At 38.7% G+C, this 19,705-nt stretch overlaps 3 protein-coding genes across 3 annotated transcripts; 2 read left to right on the forward strand and 1 right to left on the reverse strand.

Annotated features, from left to right (window-relative positions):
• The first annotated feature begins 1,278 nt into the window (after nt 1-1,278).
• LOC146459572 (RYamide receptor-like) lies at nt 1,279-3,937 on the forward strand. Its single transcript, XM_085089383.1, has one exon. The coding sequence runs from the start codon at nt 1,812-1,814 to the stop codon at nt 2,700-2,702; it is 891 nt and encodes a 296-aa protein (XP_084945509.1). The 5' UTR covers nt 1,279-1,811; the 3' UTR covers nt 2,703-3,937.
• Nucleotides 3,938-4,019: 82 nt separating this feature from the next.
• On the forward strand, nt 4,020-6,712 carry LOC146459573 (orexin receptor type 2-like). The gene has a single exon (XM_085089382.1). It carries the CDS (start codon nt 5,454-5,456, stop codon nt 6,342-6,344), a length of 891 nt encoding a protein of 296 aa, XP_084945508.1. The 5' UTR covers nt 4,020-5,453; the 3' UTR covers nt 6,345-6,712.
• A 140-nt stretch (nt 6,713-6,852) lies between these two features.
• Nucleotides 6,853-19,464, reverse strand: LOC146459574 (uncharacterized). Its single transcript, XM_085089380.1, has 13 exons — nt 19,260-19,464; nt 18,309-18,362; nt 17,100-17,238; nt 16,853-16,927; nt 16,580-16,695; nt 15,821-15,964; nt 14,839-15,018; nt 14,666-14,721; nt 13,704-13,802; nt 12,495-12,568; nt 11,450-11,613; nt 9,863-9,949; nt 6,853-8,804 (listed from the first exon to the last, which is right to left on the reverse strand). Exons 1-13 carry the CDS (start codon nt 19,335-19,337, stop codon nt 8,718-8,720), a joined length of 1,353 nt encoding a protein of 450 aa, XP_084945506.1. The 5' UTR covers nt 19,338-19,464; the 3' UTR covers nt 6,853-8,717.
• Nucleotides 19,465-19,705: the final 241 nt, after the last annotated feature.

Raw genomic sequence — 19,705 nt, forward strand, 5'->3', positions numbered from 1 at the left:
ATCTTAGCATTTTGGGTGGTCGTTTACGGGCTGTTCGACTGTATTTGCATGTGAAAAAAGACCACGTACCCGCTTAAGTAGGCTAGTTCCAGTTCAATATTCTGAGAACGCGATAAAGGTCTAATGATTGAAAAATCCTTCAATTTCTAATCTTGGAGATTGGAGATTCGATCTTGGAGACCCAATACTGAATAAATGGAAAATTCGAACCCTTTTTTTTTTTTTTCGTTTGTCGAATTTTTTCCCGCCTGTTTCGGCATTTTCCTTGTCCCCACTGTCTGCCCTCTCCCGATAAAAGTGAATAAAAACACGAACTACATGTACACAGAATTGGTATTTTAGGCGGAGTGTAAAAGCCTTCTAAACTACGGCTGGGACAAATTAAAATTTGTTCAACGTGTTTTCATTATAATTGGTAAATCCCAGGATTAAGGTGATTAACGCATCGTTCAGCTTAATTATGACGCACCACCTGCGCACGACACGTTTCACTTTTACTGTAACTGTTACTGTAATGACAGCAAAACAGCGCTTATTTCTGTGGAAAATAAACCGCCAGTTCAACAACAGATATGTTTACTATTTTTTATTTAAATGTGCCAACCGTCCAAACAAAAGAAGTCTTTGTTCAACAGCCAATGAATTAATTGGGATAGCACTCTGGCTATAGTCATTCAAAGGGCGGATAACTTTATCCAGAGGATAAAATGGATTAGTTGAAGTACATTTTATCCGCTGGATAACGATTTATCCACTGGATAAAGTTATCCGCTCTTTGAACTACTGGGACCTGGTTGGCGTATGGCCGAAGCATGGTTACTTGAAACCAAAATGCCTGGTTTTCAGTGGCCAGTGACGCAGCAGCAAGAATCCGAACAAACTCATGTTCAAAGCGCATGCATTTGTTACTTGTACGGAGTCTTGGCTTGCGATCCTGACGCCGCAAGTGAAGTCCTGGGGGCCCCGGCAAAAAACTGGGATGTGATCACAAAACAAAAAGCCTAATTAGCAAACATTGGGCATGCACGTTCGCTTAAATTTTTGGTAAATTTCTTGTCGCTTGTAGTCCGCACAACTTCAACGTGAAATGAGGGTTCAAGAAAAAGGCGAATAAATGACACTTAGAAATGACGGTGAATTTTCCATTCTCTATATGTTACAATAAAACTCCAGGATCGATTGACATATTGCCGGAACGAGTTATAGCTACATGACCGATCCCGAGCAGTTTATTTCCACTAAAAAATACGTCAAATCCGCTGAATAACGAATAACTGAAATAAAATACTTTACTATATTGGCAAACAATGGCTGTTTCCCAAATTAGGAGTAAACGAAACCTCGTTCAAAAGTTACGGTGTATCTCCATTGAAATCATTTAGAAACCTTGACGATAAATTAAGTTTAAATCCAAATAAACTAATAACTACCAAGAAGGTACGTGACAGCTTATAAAATTAATTCACGGCTACGTACGCGCGCAAATGTTAAGCCGTGTTTCGTTAGCGGTGGTATACCTGTTCGATGGCTAAAAATAGAATAATCTGGATATTTTAAACGGAGGACAATATATATTCAAAGAAAAATGCAATAGTATTCATTCAGCGGGAAAATACCAAACACAAACGGCTTTTCCACTTATTGTTTTACCTGGCCTCTTTTGTCCAATGTTTAGCCAACTGCGTCAAACGACGCACAATCCATAACAACATATGGCGTAGTTCTCAATCCGCAGTTCGTGATCAAATAACCGAAAGGTGGGCCTTGCACTGAGAAAGCTTTGAGAACGCTTTGAATGTTATACCGCGAACATGGCTTTGTCCCATGTCGAAGAAATACTTCTTTGCATTGGTTATGCCGTTATTTTCATCACTAACATCACCGGGAATTTACTGGTCTGTGCGATAGTTCTCAAGACCAAGCACCTTCAAAACTTTACCTCTATCCTGATCGTCAACATGGCGGTTGGAGATCTCATTGTCGGACTAGCAGGTGTGGTTCATATTATTCTAGAAATCTGGTTTCTTACAGAAGGAATAAAGTACAGCATGCTTTGTGGACTGTTAAACGGAATTGTGTTTTTGAGCGCGTCTATTTCAATCTACACCATGGCAGTGCTCGCGTTCGATCGATACCTGTCTATTGTCAAACCGGTGATAAAGCGCTCAAAACTTACAAAAGGCAAATTGAAAAGAATTCTTCCAGTCATATGGATCCTCTCCCTCATAAGCCTTGGACCGGTTCTGTATTACATTGAAAAATACAACTTTAAAGAAGACCAACTGATATGTTGGGACACCCTACCCCAAGACGAATTACCACTAGCCTTGAGTATAACAATCTTCGCATGCATGTACTTTATACCAATGTGCGTAACAATATATTTTTTTGGAAAGATCTTTATTCACCTCTGGGCACGTAAGCAAGACCAAACGAGTCCTTCAACGCGTCAAGTGCTTCTCAAGTCGCGGCTGCAATTGACTAGGATCCTTGGAAGTGTGATATTGGTGTTTAATATCTGCTGGTCTCCATGGTTTATTGTCGAGTTGTTGTCGTCATTTGGATGGCTCGTACGTTCCGAAGTTCTGCATTCTGGTCTGGCGTTATTGGCTGTCGCTCACTCGACTATGAATCCCTTCATCTACTCGTTTCAGAGTCGGAACTTCCGACAACAGTTTCGGCAATTACGAAGAAAGAAGTGAAACAGACATACGCCCGCAAGGCGTGCAGAAAGTGGAGGACACCATCGGGCCCGTCATTTGATGTCCATAATAGCGAGAGTCTACAATACCAGGACACGATGAAATTGTCTTGATTTCATGTTGTAAAATGTCGCTATAATGTTACGAGCAAAAGAAGAAGGAATATCATGTTGTAATAATCATTTATAATTTATTGCAATCTTGCCTGGAGTAATTGTGTATGGTAAAACGTTATTTGACAGGCTACAGAAGCTTCAGAACCGTGCCGCTCGCGTTTTAACCTTTTCTAGCTATGATGCTGACGCTAACCGTTTAATAAGGCAACTCGATTGGAAAGACTTGAGCACTCAATTTCAAATACAGAAAGCCATAATGGTATACAAGTCAGTCTTTAAATGGTCTTGTTCCTGAATATTTATCCTCTAAATTTGTTAAAAGAAATGAAACGCGTTACTCCCTGAGGGACTCTGTTAAAAAACTATTTGTCCCGTTTCCGCGAGCTAATTTCATGAAAAACAGCTTTACCTATAGCAGAGCAGTTCTCTGGAACAGCCTGCCCTGTGATGTGAGAGAAGCTAAATCTCTTAGTCAATTTAAAAGATTAGTTAATGTTCATTTTTAATGTTAGAGTACTAGTATACACGGCATTCATGAAAAACAGGTTTTAGTTAGATTAGTTGTAGTTAGGTATTGAATTTTGTTTAGGATAGTTAGGTTATTTCTAATTTTTATACTCCTGATGGATTTTACCGTGTTTAAATAAAGATTTATTGATTGATTATTGATAATAATTTTAAATACTTAGATTTCGCAAATTAACATGTGAATATGAATAATGCCTGTTGTAACGAGAGTGAAACAATAAAAAATTTTAGTTTGGGACTACATGAAGTGTGCTGATTTCGTAATAGCGGTAGTCCTTTATTTCCATAGATTTCTTTGTAGTTTTGCCAAGGATTTTGCTCCTGTCCTAATACCGGAGTGTCCGCAATAGCGAGGTTTCCGCAGCTGTCAAAAACTCGGCCCGGATAGGACCACAAAGAGTTTTTCAACTACTAACACAAAATAATTCGGAAGAAAGTCTTTTGATGAACACTGATCCAATTTATTATCATTCAATCTTCCTAAATAACCTTTATATAGTTTAACAAATTTCCGAAGAACCAGCAGGCAGGAAACAACTTTCAAGAAAGTCACGACTTTTTTTTAATGTATACATGTTTCGGATGAAACTTCGTCCATCTTCAATACAAGTAAAAGAAATTGCCAGTGGGTGTAATATAAATGCAAGAGAGAATAGGGCTAATTACAACGTGACAATAAATGTAGAGTATATTACCAATTAATAGTCACTGTAAAGCCGACACTCTAGGCGGCACACTAGGCGATTTTATTCGCCGATCGCGGCGAATTTGATCGCCAGCGAAAATCGCAAGCAATTTTCGCCACCGATTGATGCGGACACACTTGGGGATTGTTTTCGCCGATTGCAGCGATGTGGCACTTCAACCTTGTTCCCGGGCTCCATCGAGGGGCGTTTTGAAAAGTCAGGTGACAAAATCACCCAACCTGATTGGTTGACTTTAATGGCGATTCGCAGCGATGAGCGTAGAAAATCGCGGGAATGGGCACACTAGGCGAATTTAATCGCCGAAATCTGACATGCCAGATATCGGCGATTTCATACGCCGATCGCAGCGATCGGCGAAAATCGCAATCGCTGCACCGGGCACACTTGGCGATTTTCGCCGATCGCGGCGATTGGCGTATAAAATCGCGTAGTGTGTCACCGGTTTAAGAACTGTTGACATGAAAAATTTGCGTGAGGGTTTTTCAGGGTTCTTCTTGGCTTGCGACTCTGAACGCCGCAAGTGAAGACCTGGGGGACCCGCGAAAACTAGAGCGTGATCACAAAACAAAAAGTCTAATTAGCAAACATTGGGCATACACGTTGGCTTAAAGTTTTGGTAAAATTTCTTGTCACTTGTAGTCCGCTCAACTTCAACGTAAAATGAGGGTTCACATGAGAAAAAGGAGAACAAACGTAAAGATGGTGTATTTGCCATTCTTTGTATGCTACAAATAGAACTCCAGGATCGATTGACATATTGCCGGAACGAGTTATAGCTACATGACCGATTCCAAGCAGTTTATTTCCACTAAAAAATACGTCAAATCCGCTAAATAACGAATAAATAAAATACTTAACTATATTTGGCAAACAATGGCTGTTTTCCAAATTAGGAGTAAACGAAACCTCGTTCAAAAGTTATAGTGTATATCTCCATTGAAATCATTTAGAAACCTTGAGGGCAAACTATTAAAGTTTAAATCCAAATAAACTAATAACTACAAAAAAGGTACGTGACAGCTTATAAAATTAATTCATGGCTACGTACGCGCGCAAATGTTTATAAGCCGTGTTTCGTTAGCGGTGGTATACCTGATTGATGGCTAAAAATAGAATAATCTGGATATTTTAAACGGAGGACAAAGAAAAATGCGACAGTAATCATTCAGCGTCAATATACCACTCTCAAACACAAACGGCTTTTCCACTTATTGTTTTACCTGGCCTCTTTTGTCCAATGTTTAGCCAACCGTGTCAGATGACGCACAATCCATAACAACATACGGCGTTGTTCTCAATCCGCAGTTCGTGATCAAATAACAGCCGGACGGGTGTGGGTCTCCTTGGTACATGGTGCACTGAGAAAGCTTTGGGAACACTTTAAATTTTATGCCGCGAATATGACTTTGACGCATGTTGAAGAAATACTTCTTTGCATTGGTTATGCCGTTATTTTCATCACTAACATCGCCGGGAATTTACTGGTCTGTGCGATAGTTCTCAAGACAAAGCACCGTCAAAATTTTACCTCTATCCTGATCGTCAACATGGCGGTTGGAGATCTCATTGTCGGACTAGCAGGTGTGGTTCATATTATTCTGGAAATCTGGTTTCTTACAGGAGGAATTAAGTACAGCATGCTTTGTGGACTGTTAAACGGAATTGTGTTTTTGAGCGCGTCTATTTCAATCGACACCATGGCCTTGCTAGCATTCGATCGATACCTGTCTATTGTCAAACCGGTGATAAAGCGCTCAAACCTTACAAAAGGCAAATTGAAAAGAATTCTTCCAGTCATGTGGATCCTCTCCCTCGTATGCCTCGGACCGGTTCTGTATTACATTGAAAAATACAACTTTGAAGAAGACCAACTGATATGTTGGGACATCCTACCCCAAGATGAATTACCACTAGCCTTGAGTATAACAATCTTCGCATGCATGTACTTTATACCAATGTGCGTAACAATATATTTTTTTGGAAAGATCTTTATTCACCTCTGGGCACGTAAGCAAGACCAAGGGAGTCCTTCAACGAGTCAAGTGCTTCTCAAGTCGCGGCTGCAATTGACAAGGATCCTTGGAAGTGTAATATTGGTGTTTAATATCTGCTGGTCTCCATGGTTTATTGTCGATTTGTTGTCGTCATTTGGATGGCACGTGCGTTCCGAAGTTCTGCATTCTGGTCTGGCGCTATTGGCTGTCGCTCACTCGACTATGAATCCCTTCATCTACTCGATTCAGAGTCGGCACTTCCGACAACAGTTTCGGCAATTACGAAGAAAGAAGTAAAACAGACATACGTTCGCAATTCGTGCAGAAAGTAGAGGCCACCATCGGGCCCGTCATTTGATGTCCATAATAGCGAGAATCTACAATGCCAGGACACGATGAAATTGACTTGATTTCATGTTGTAAAATGTCGCTATAATGTTACAAGTCAAAGAAGAAGAAATATCAGCTTGTAATAATCATTTGTAATAACAATAATTTTAAATACTTAGATTTCGCAAATTAACATGTGAATATGAATAATGCCTGTTGTAACGAGAGAAAAATAATAAAAAAATTTAGTTTGGGACCACATTAAATGTGCGCAATTTAGTGATAGCGGGAGTCCTTTATTTCCATAGATTTCTTTGTAGTTTTGCCGGGGATTTAGCTCCTGTCCTAATACCGGAGTGTCCGCAATAGCGAGGTTTCCGCAGCTGCCAAAAACTCGGCGCGGATATGGACCACGAAGAGTTTTTACAACTGCTAACACAAAATGATTCGGAATACTCATAAATTCTAAAGAAAGTCTTGTCATAAACGAATCCAATTTATTATCATTTAATTTTTCTAGATAACCTTAATATAGTTTACAAAATTTCCGCAGTAGCAGCAGGCAGGAAACAGCTTTCAAGTAAGTCTAGACTTTTCTTAACGTATACATGTTTCGGATGAATTTTCATCCATCTTCAGTACAAGTAAAAGAAATTGCCAGTGGGTGTGATAAAAATGCAAGAGGGATATAGTAGGATTAAGAATAGGGATAATTGCAACGTGACAATAAATGTAGAATATATTACCAATTAATAGCCACCGTAAAGCCGGCGGGACACTAAGCGATTTTATTCGCCGATCGCGGCGAATTTGATCGCCAGCGAAAATCGCAAGCGATTTTCGCCACCGATTGATGCGGACAGACTTGGCGATTGTTTCCGCCGATTGCGGCGATGTGGCATTTCAACCTTGTTCCCGGGCTCCATCGAGGGGCGTTTTGAAAAGTCAGGTGACAAAATCACCCAACCTGATTGGTTGACTTTACTAGCGATTCACAGCGATGAGCGTAGAAAATCGCGGGAACGGGCACACTAGGGGAATTTAATCGCCGATGACATGCTTGATATTGGCGATTTTATACGCCGATCGCTGCGATCGGCGAAAATCGCAATCGCTTCACCGGGCACACTTGGCGATTTTCGCCGATCGCGGCGATTGGCGTATAAAATCGCGTAGTGTGTAACCGGTTTAAGAACTATTGACATGAAAAATTTGCGGGAGGGTTTTCACAGCAATTTAGTTTTGTTTGTCTACTCAGTATATATTTTCTGTACCGTTCCTTTATTACCGTCACGCCGTAATTAGCTAATGTTTTGCTTTTCTAGGCACGTCGTAATTAGTTACATCCTCTATATTTATTGTCACGTTGTAATTAGCCTTATTCTTAACCCTATTGTATCCCTCTTGCATTTACATCACACCCACTGGTGGGTTCTGTTAGTTGTACTGAAGATGGATGAAGTTTCATCCAAAACATGTATACATTAAAAAAAAGTAGTGACCTTCCTGAAAATTAACTATAGGTATAGTTACGTACAAGTTATTTGTACCCGTACGCAAACGACAACCTCTCATACTCGGTAGGAGAGGACCCTGGGAACGAGTTTGCGCAAACGAATCCATCTCTCGCCGGTGATCAGATTACCAGCGGATGGATTTGTTGTGAGAGCGAGTTACGAAGTGCTAACGTTCGAATCTCTTTACGGTTGCCAATTTACCTTATCAACTCTGTTAACAAACCAAAAATTTGTTGAAATAGTTGCCGCGCTCCAGAATTGACGGATAGCAATTGTTTTAAACAGTTCGGAATCCAGATAAAAGCACCCTTTAAAAGAAGTTGTTCCTGAACTAAGTAATTTAAACTGAGCTCTGTAGTTCATCTGTATTTTTATCATGCCTTGTTGGCAACTGAGCTTCTGTTATGAAATATTTATAAAAATTCATTTTAAACTATTCTACTTATACAATGTTTTACTTTTGTACTGAATTTCACAAACGTTACTAAGCAAGTCGGAGTACTCAGCTTCTGCATTGCGAAATTAATGACATTTGTGTCCTCAGTCTTTATTTTTCTGTTCCTTCTTTCTGTTTTTGCGCCAACATTTTAAGATTTTTAAACGTATTTTAGGGAAAAGGACGAATTTTCTCACAGTTAATCAGATCATAGGCTTAATTTTTAACGGTGCTATAATAAATATATTCTACTCTTACAGAAGTCGCTCGCTGGTCCATGATCACAGGTTCGCTATCGCGTACTGTAGTTTGTGGTAACTCTAGTCATATTTGCGATTGCTCCGTCCGGAGTGCCACACTTTTTTTGTTTGAAAGTATTTTCATTTTTCATCGTTGATTGTGGTTTGTAGTGACTCCAGCCATCTCTAGGATTGCTTTGTCCGGGTTGTCGTCCCATCTTCCTGGACGCTTAACCTGGAAAAAGTGCCCGCATGTTTGTGTTACTAGTGTGAACCTGTATGCGCCCGGTTCAACGCGTCTAAGTAGCCCTTTTCTCACTGGCAACCTACAGGCTGGTGCCAAACCAGCAAGTTTCCTGACAATTTTACTTGTATATGTGTTTATTTTGTCGTGCACACAAAAATATAAAAATCTTGCCCTAAAATGTAAGCTTGTCGGCAAATGTTGTTCGAATACAACCTGCCTAAGCGAAGTCCACTGCACAGAAGACTATTCTATAATCAGTCATTTTTATTTATGTTGAACAAGTGCTGTTACGTCAGGTGACCGACTCAACCTAACTGAACTTTGAACTGATAATAAGGCTTATTTTAAAGGCAGTTAAGGACGGTGCCTACTAATAGCGAAGTATTTTTGCACGGTTCATCACTATGCGGGAAAAGCAGGTCTTGGTAGCGGGTATTGAAATCCAAAAAGAAAACTGCGGGTAACCACGCATTTTTTAGAGATAACTAAGCAACAATTATTCTAAAAAGCAGCAAAATACAAAGCAATGTATGACGCTTTTTTCCAAATTAAAGATTTATTATCTCTGAAAAATGCATGGTTACCCCCCATTTTCTTTTTGCATACCAAAATCACTTGCTAAGTTCTGCTTTCTCCGCATAGTTTTAAAGCGCGCAAAAATATCCCTGTAATAGTAGGCACCACCCATAGGAAACCCGAGTATCTCCAGATGCGCAGAACGTATGCACAGTAACAATAGTAGGCACCGTCCTTAAGAGTTCCCGCCACTGCATACAAGTGCTTTCTTGCTTAACTATGTAAATGAAATAGAAACTCGCTACCCTATCCCAGGCGATCATATTCAACATTACAGACCTGAAGAAATATTCCGCAGGGCACAAGCATAGAGAGGACAGCTTTTAAGAAAATGCCGGCATTTTGTCTTAACAGTCTTAAAATAACGCTGGGAGTGCGTAAAAGAACTACAACTGCATTAAACCTCGCCAAACGTTTGTATTTCTTTATTGTACCATGTTAAGTAAGAGCTACGAAGGGAACTGTCTGACCTTTTGAAGTTTTTCTGCTTGTTTCCGTTCCCACTGTTGCTGTTTCTCTTGTTTTTCCTTTACTCCTTCTCCTCCACAGCCCCAAACCTTGATCAATGAATACAGACAAAGTACAATAGATTTTATTCAATTATCCGGATGCCTTGAAAAAATTGATGCTCGTTTTGGCGCAAGCGCTCGCCCAAGAAGCGCTAAAGTGGATAAAGAATTAAGCATGAATATTTCCGTTACACGCCAAAAGAGACCAAAAATCTTTTGTTACGCCTTAGCAGACCATCTTGTCCAAACCTAAGATAATGCAACTTTTTTTTTTTTTTTCGGCGGTCCTTCACAAACGAAATTCGATGTTTTCTGCCAAATGATATCCTATCACTTCAGGCCAATCACAAGGCCCCAAGCGTTATAGTTTAAACGGAGTCAAAGAAAAATTAAGATATAAAATAATACTTCAACTGGACGAAAGGAGTTTGCACGTATCCATTTATCAGTCTCGGCACAGTTGTTCGAAAGCCGATTAACGCTAATCCCCGGCTAAAAGTTAGCCGAGGTTTTCGTGTCGCTCACTAAAAATACTTTTGAAAGCTGATTTTAAGTTAATGGTAAAGAAACGTGAAAGTCAAAACTGAGGAATAAAATTGTTTCGGAAGAATCTTGATGGATTAGGAATTAAACTCCAAGTTCTCTTTAATCAAGGATACCTTTATCGGGCTTTGAATAACTGGGCCCTGATTAGTAGGTTCAATCACATGCGCCAATTCATGCGTTACATCTTGTCGGCCGATGTCTTTTACTGTTGGTATAGTAGTACAGGGTGAAATTCGGCCAGATTAAAAACAAAAACTGTAGGACTGCCATAGATGACTAATTTTTTTTTTGTCCAATTGAGCCAAATCGGCCAGATGGATAGGTCACGTGTAAATTGACCTTGGCCCAGTTGTTCAAAGCCCGATTAGGCTAATCCTGGGTTAACGTGAACTTTGATTCGAGTATATTTACTAATCCGTAAGGATTCGTCCAAAAGATTTTGTCCCTTAGTTCTGTCTTAGACTTTCCTTTGCCATTAGCTTAAAATGAGCCTTTAAAATCGTCGAAAAACCTCGGTTAACTTTTTATCGTGGATTAACGTCAATCGGCTTTCGAACAACCCGGCCCTTAAGAATGCAAACCTGAGTCGGGTTATCCGTTGAAATTTACGCGGCGAAACACTGACAATGACTAGCGTGGATTGTTGCGTGTGCCCATTTCCTCGCTCGCTCCAGTTGCTTATAGTTCAAAAATCGAGCGAACGCACATGTTCTTACGGACCAACGCAAAAATACGCACTACAGTGTAAATGCTCTTTTCAGTAAGATTTCGTATTTCTTACAGGTAACATTTGGGTTTTTCTCATGTTTTTAGTCGTACAGCAGCGTCCAAATAAAACAACAACAACAACAACAATAATAATAATAATAATAATAATAATAATAATAATAATTGCAAAGAAATGATCCAGAAAATAACTTATTAAGAGGATTTGTTTAGGCCAAAAACACGTTTATGGGTTAGGTGCACCTTAATATTAATAGTCAGAGCCTGGAACCTTACCTCGATTTTAATGACTGTTTGTGGTGACAAATCTGTTTGATAATGAAGTTTAGCTGATGCCAAACTTGTGTCCAGTGTAACACATGGTCTTGATGTCTGGCCCAGCACAATACCTGATGGTAAACCTCTGGCTCGCTCGTTGAAAAATATCAAGTTCGGACCAGCTAATGAAAACAAAATAGCATTTAGAGGCTGCAACAGTTTGTGTGATAAAAAGTTCACTTTGGATGCAGATGTGGTTTGTAGCAACTGGGGCAAGTCTTGCATCTTGAGATTTTAGTCAAGTCTTCAAAACAATACTACCCTAACCATCATTCCGGGGACTATGTTCCCTACTCTTTCAGAACAGTGTGTCGGTTCTTTAATGTCCCACAGATTATTTGGAACAAGTATTGTGAGACGGGACCTACGGTTTATCGACCTTATCTGAGAAGACTAGAAAGTCTAACCGTTTGTATATGCCATTACAAAGGCAACACTTTCTTCTCAGTTATTTAAGACCTTGAGTGTTGGTTCGGCCGAAGTTTGAACCCGCAACCTTCCGCACGGTAGTCTGGTGTTCTCAGTCCCATCTGACCTAACCAGTCGGCGAATACAGGGATTACTAGGTCTTACTACTCTCTCTGGTCACTTGTTCAAACTTCCGCACACGTTTGAGATGTAACGTTTGTCTATTGGGATAAGGCCCAACATCCAACGGTTTCCAAAAAAGACAGGGGTATGGAGAAGGCTGAAAATAAAACAGTCCTTTCACATATATTCCAGTTTTTCATCTATCCTGTTTCTTCGCCCAAACAGCGCTTTCGGCTTTGAATATGTCAAAAATGCGATATTCAAGGCCGCTGCCTAACAAGATCCTGGTAGCCTAGTGCACCCACGAAAATGCTCTGGGCCCCAAATTTTTTTGCAGCAGCACCTAACACTTCACATGTTGGGCTTCTAACTTGGCGTTTGGCTTTGTCGGCCCCTTGAAATTTTTCTTAGGCAACAGCCTTGGATATAATTATCACAAAATCTTGATCTCACTTTTGTAAGTAGTTTTTACCTCTTAATACTTGAAACTTGGGTCTCACTTGAATAATTCTACAGTCTGAGTTTCCCCAGCTGGAAGAAGACTCCCTGTGAAACAAATACAGATATAAAGTATCACATAAAGTACATACTAGAACCTCAAAACCAAGAAAAATCCGTTAAAGTTGAACGGTACGAAATTCAGCCCTTGGCTGCCATGTATTATTTTCAAAAAAATCTTATCTTTACCTAAAAATAAGGGTTTCACTTTGACAACGTCGACGACGAAACGTCGAGGTTTCACGATGATAAATACATAGGTTAATTAGATCAATTTACATTGCAGCTAAGTGGCTGAATTGCGTAAATTTACAATTGGCTGATATTATTACAAATTGTAGACGCTAAAATTTACAAATTATCAAGGTAATTTACATAATAATAGGAGTTTTATTGTAACTTTATCTTTAATATTCACATGTCTTTGCTTTAGCAAATCTCTCTGACTTTTCTAATTTACGTTTGATCACGGTCACGGGCCTGGGTAAAATAGGAAACATTGCAGACAAATATGATGTTCCTCAGCCGAGTCACTTTAGCTGCGCAAGAAGCATATATGTTGTGGACCTAGATCATACTTCATGGGCGCAAGAAAATGTTTTTGAATCAGGTCAAAAACATTCTTGCCTCATGAATTCAAATTTTTCTTCCGAAACATATCTTTCCAGTTTAGGCAGCGAGGAAACGTTTTACAACATACATGTTTAATATGTAACTCTGTTCCAGATCTCTTCTGACGGATAATTGCAGTTTGCTTGGGACACATGTTTTCTAACCATCTAAAGGAAAAATAACATTTTTATGCTTCCTGCCAGTTTAGCCTCTCCGAAAACAATCATTGTGAATGTTTGCTTGTTTAGCTGTTTTAATGTACTGGCAACAGTCTGATACTATCAAGCAAGTTGCACCATAGAAAGGGCTAGCATCTCCTTTCACCCTCGCCATGTGAAACTGTGAGATCACGGTGAATCAAGCTGCCTGTGAAATAAAATTGCCTCAAACTGAAATATAACTACTACTAACAAGATAGTTAACTTGAAGTTCAACTTCCTCGTCAAAAATCATACAAAATTTAATAGTCATAGAATTCATGCAAGAAGCATATTGATTGTCATTTGATGATGCTGTCAAACCAACTGTAGGTGAGAACTTCCTCAGTTACAAGTATAAACAGGCATTTTACCTCCACTCCACATCAACAGCTATGATCAGTAATCCTTCATTTCCAACCCTTAACAGTGTAACAGTTGGTCCGCGGTATGCCATGCAGTGATGCTTAAACCTACAAACAGGACCACAGGAGGAAAGCTATTTTTGCATTATATTTTAAAAGTTTTTAATTTGGGAAACAAATCAGTATGGTTACCGGTAAATGAAACGAAAAAAAAACAAAAAGTTTCCGCAATGGCCGAATAAACCATGAGATTGTACTAGTATTTCATGGCATCACAGATCACCTTGAGTAATCTACTTCTGGCAATAAAAGTAACTCAGAGTTAACCTCAGTCTGATGATGCGAAATCAGGATCAGGGGAACCTCCAAACTTGTGAAGAGGTGAATCAGAAATTTTAAAAGAGACAGGCCCTAAAGCTTATCTAGAATCTCATTTTCAAGGTTTGTCTTCACGTCTAACAAGAAACAATTCTTTGAAAAAGTAGTTTCTGTCACTTTTTCTTATGCCTTTATAGTCTCTACCATCCGATCAGAAACACAAATTTTTAACTGTTAAAGGTATAAAATGACAACCTCTAAACTGGTATTTGGCTTGTTGGCTCTGATTAATTCTTTATAATGCATTGCAGTCACAGCTAGTAAGCTAAGTGGGGTTGGCAGAGTTCAAAGTTATTAAAAATATATATGTACTATGTTAAAGAATGAAGGCAAGGCTGTTGCCTAAGAAACTTTTCAAGAAGCCCACAAGGCCAAAACCTGAGAATAGGAGTCCAATATGTAAATTGTTAAGTGCTATTAATGCAAAACATTTAGGCACCCAGAGCATTTTCTTGGGGGCCCCAGGCTACCGGGCTCCCGTTAGGCACCAGCATTGGATGAAGGCCAGTTCTACTTAATTAACCTCCCCCTCTTTAATTAAAAGTTAAAGCTTTATACCACTGTTGAAATACATCACATGCATAAAACCGCACCTGTTTAAACTCTGCCCATGTTGATCACTGTCATAAAGCAGTCCCCATTCCCTGTGCTGACACAAAAGTACACCGACATTCAAATGATCACCACAAATGATTAGCCACTGTGGTCATTATATATCACTGTCATAGATCTGTTGAAAAAAGACAACAGGATAAGATAGACCTACCTTTTCCATGGATTTCTTTTCATCTGCATTTGTAGACTGCGGATCTCTTGAACTGGATGTCTGAGCTACATTACCAAGGAAACGGGTAGGAAGGATTGTAGAGAGAATCCAAAGGGTTTCTGTGTTTAACAAGGTCTGGCTGTCAAATTGTCCTGTAAGACGTGGTATGGCATGAAATCCCTATGAAAGCAAAACAAACAACATATAGTGAGGCCAAAAAGCCTAAAATGAGTTTGTGGATAATGCATCAGTCAATTCCAACAATGCCCATCCCCCCCCCCCCCCCCCCGGGCCGACCCCCGGGAATTTGGAATTTTTGAAAATAAACTTGCAAATGCCCAACCGCCGAGACAAAATAGTTGTTCATTGACAAATGCCCCGGGGTGGTAGCTCAAACATGTCATAAATGTTTTATTTTCTTCATCTCTCATCTTACTTGAAATCAGTAAAATCTAAGCTAATTCAGGCCAAATTAAGTCCTAGCTGGGTCTTGTTTCCCGTAGTTAGTGCAAAAATAGGTCATTCTACAGCTCTAGCGTCCCATTTTATGTCCTAATCTAGACGTATTCAATAAGAAACTTACTGTATTTGCCCATGAATTTGTCATTAAGGAAGCGACAATGCTGTAGGGTGAAAAAAAGTGAGATGGTCAAATGCCCTGGGGTAATTGGGTGGAAGGCTAATGCCCGACCCCCGGGATGGACAGTGTGGAAAAAAAGGCCCACTATTGCCCGGGGGGAGGGGGATGGGCACAGCTGGAATTGACTGATGCATAAAGAGGTTAGGTCTGAAAAAGGGTATAGTGGATAATAAGGTCAGGATTTGGAGAACTGGACACATACTCAAAAACAAACAAAGCAAAACAAAAAAAAGGAGTGGCACCCCTCCCCATTGCAGAATGCTTGAGTATTGGAAAAAGACATATCATCATTGTAGCTTAATTACAGAAGACTTAGATTGTCAAATCATTTTTCTCCCATACCTCAGAGGTGGTGCCTGGTGAATGTCCTCTATACAGCAACATCTTTATCATCCACCAGTGAATACCATCAAACACTCTTGGACAATTTTGTTTTGCCCATTGACAGAATTTGTCACTGTCTATGTGGGTGCTGCCATCGCCCATCTAGTAATTAAAGTAATTAAGGATGTTAATTTAAGGATAGCAAACTAAGATAAAAGAATCCAACCCTAACAATCTTATACAACTGTACTCACCACAAATCCCCCAACACTATACAGTACAATACAATCTTTATTTGATGTATTATCTAGTGAACCTGTAGTCAGGGTTGGCTGCCATCAAGCTTTTAGTCATATGTATGTTACATTGAGCTTCCACAGGCCTGTAAAGTCAATCTTGCTGGTTTGTGGGTATAATTAATCAGACAATAAACCTTCAACAGTCAATATCACTTAACATTGTCTGAAAGAGATCTTACCACCAGCTGAAATTTCAACAGGATGTAAATTCTGGAGGCCAATTTTAAAGGTGCATGTAGTCGCATGAGCTGGTTGGGTTTATTAATTTATGAGCCTGCTGATCAGGTTTTTCATAGCTACACTCATCTCTGGATTTGTGCAACAGATGAGGACTGTAGCCTGTGAGAGTGTGAATCATCATCTCTTGTAATCGACTAAAATTGACCACTTTGCACCCAAATTATTATTAAAATATAATAATTATAGCACCCTTCAACTCTTGATTTGAAACCAGCAATGATTCGAATCATTTACTCACAATAGAGCGTGCCCATACATCTGCTATTGTTTCTGTTTCAGACTTTGGACCTTGTACAGCACCTGTGCCAACAGCCATGGCTAAGGACTTTGAGATATGGAACATCTCCACCAAATCTAGAACAGAAAATTAAATGAAGGGGAACCTCTTTGATTTTCAAATTATTCAGCTAAAGTGTCTCACAAACTGAACAACCTTAATTAAAAGGTATTAAAAATTAATACTACACTGTCAAGAAAGAAACTATAGACTTTCAGCTGTTAACTTAAATACCTGTGAAAGACATGGTTGATTCTCCATCACTGAAAACTGAGAAGTATGACTCTAACTTTCCTGCGATAGTTCCACCTGTGGACATGGCATAAAGTATATAAAATTATATTAATTTACAGATCTATGATGAATTCCCCAAGATGCAAATTTACATGAAACATTATGATCAGAGTGTCAAAAATTTCTGCTCAAAATTAGCAAACACATTAACATAAGTGATCTTATACATGTCAACAGTCATATGTACCTCTGTCTAAGAAGTTTTCAAATCCAGTTATAAACTCATCTTCTGTTAATGCCACAGTGTTTCTGTTCTTTCCTCCAACTGACGCAATGTGGGAGAAGAGTAACTCATCAAAATCATCTACTTTACATCTGAAATAGTTCTAAAAACACATCCAAGAACTTTATTTAAAAAAATTAACATAATATCAGGCAAGGTATGTTATTATTTTGTCTCACCACTGACTACTCATCAGCCAAGGGTTACAGACGAAAGCATCCAAAGGCCAACTCAAGATTACTAAATGCATCACTCTGAGATGGTTCACTAGAAGTTTTATTCCTTTGAGTAATGGACAGTTTAAGTCAATCTTTAATGAAATACCAGGTGATAAGCTGCAACTTGTCAGCTGAAAATTGTATTAATTTAAAATCATATTACCGTATTACAAAAATCAACTTAATATATAGTGCCAACATCAATATGAATATTTTCATCAGTGCTTGACATGAAAATAATAATAAAATACAATAAAAAAATTATATACTATTCCAAATATACTATTACAGCGAGAAAATCTAAAGCTGGTCATGTAAGTGATCATGTGCAACAGTCCCATCCAACTGCTTCCCTTCCAATTCTTTGAATCAGAACATGTTGATAATTTGTTGAAAAAAGTTTGACTATTTTAATGATAATATATGATATTAACAATAGTTAATTTAGGTTAACAAATGACTGTACACACTAGAATAGTACAGGTATATCACGATTGCATTTCATGTTGATCACCACACCTGGGGTATGTAGTTTTAATTGCTGTTATCATTTTGTTTTTGCTTCTTTTTTTTGTGTGTTGTTATTATAATTTTATAATTTGAAGACATACTAAGTAGAAAAAGCACCATTTAAAGTTATACCTGTCCAGTTAACAGCTAAAAGGCACCAGATAGAAGATCCATCATGCAATGCAAGCAAGTAGAGGGATACATAGGATTACATAAAGTTTGAACGGCTGATGTACATTTTGTAAGTGAGTTTTGTGAAGAAAGAAGCATTTATTTTGCAATTTTTGTTATACCAGTTCAAACGTTTTCTGGTTGTACTCATTATATACAGGGTATAGTAGTTTATTTGCAAGGGTGTGATCAAAGAAGGGTAAAATCGCTTACTTACAAGGCTGTTTTATTACACCTTCATCAGAAAACAAGGAATGCTTTATACATTATCTACCTGAAATGTTTCCTTCTGGATGGTAGCTTTCCCATCTTTAACTTCAGCAAGCTCCTGTTTATTTCAGATCAGACTAAATTATTTGAATAACATCACAGCATAACATACTACAAAAATTTTATAATTTAATGCTAGCCCTTTAAAATGGGTAATAGTAGGGAGGAGAGGACGGGGAGTGGGAAGGAGGGTTGGGCTGGTGGTATACCATTCAGGCTAGAGAGGCTTTTTTGAGTGAACAACAACTTTGCTGACACTTCATTTTCCACATAAAATGACTTTAGTAAAAGATCCAAATTTAACTCTAATTTATTGCTTATTTTGGCTGCTGCAGCTCCATAACTGTCCGATTTGACCTGTCCAATTATTGCAGGCAGCTTGCAATCAGACAGGTCAACTCAGACACTTAAACACAGTCAGCCAATAAAAATAAAGTAGCAAATATTACTGGCCAATGAAATATTTTAACTACCCAGCCTGCACTAACCAATCAAAACCAAGGAAAATTTTCAAGTAAGCAGGTTGCCAAGCTTCAGTTTGAAAACTAAAATGAATGAAATTAACTGGTCAAATAGATTTTTGGACAGTATTATCTCAACAGTTTCACCAAAATTTGTAAGCTAGCTATGTTTTCCTTTGGAAATTTGAGCTGTAAGCTGATGTCCAGGAATAGGCTTATTAAGTTTCTAATAATCTGGTTGCTTCTATGGAAATATTTACTTACATAGAAGATAAATCATAATAATCATAATCATTTTTAAGCTTATTTAACAACAAGCTTAGTTGTTATTGATAAGCTTATTAAACAATTATGATGATTATGATTAGTATTCTATATAAGTTAATATTTCCATAGAAGCTACCGGGTTATTAGAAACTTAATAAGATTATTCCTGGACATTTTAAGTTAAGACTACAGTCAAGTTGCGCCTGCCGCCGTTTTGAGTCCAATACCTCATACAATCTTGAAAGGCTTTCGTGATACGGAGATCGTTGCACTGGTTCCTGTTGAGAAGCCTGTTTGTTTCCCATCTGCTTTTCACGATGATTTCATTCATAACAGCGAAAGAAATCCGGGAATTATAAAGACATCCAGTTTACCGCTATCATCTCTTTGAGTCGCTCTGCTACTCGTCACAGGATACTCGCTATTTATACTGGTCACATGACACTCAGGATCGTGCTACGCGCCGTTCGTCACGCAAATTGTTCACCGTGACGGCACGCATCATCGTTTGTACTGATCACCAATATCACGAGATGACATTTAATGAAAAAAAAAAACTTTTTGTCAATCTTCTTGTATATATTTTCAGCCTTTTTACACGATTTTGCACCAATCCTTTTTTACAAGGAAAGAAAATATTACATACATGTAACTCGTGCCTGTCACACGTAGT

The sequence above is a fragment of the Pavona decussata genome, unplaced genomic scaffold, assembly GCF_977016875.1.
Source record: "Pavona decussata unplaced genomic scaffold, jaPavDecu1.1 SCAFFOLD_218, whole genome shotgun sequence".
NCBI classification, from domain to species: Eukaryota; Metazoa; Cnidaria; class Anthozoa; order Scleractinia; family Agariciidae; genus Pavona; species Pavona decussata.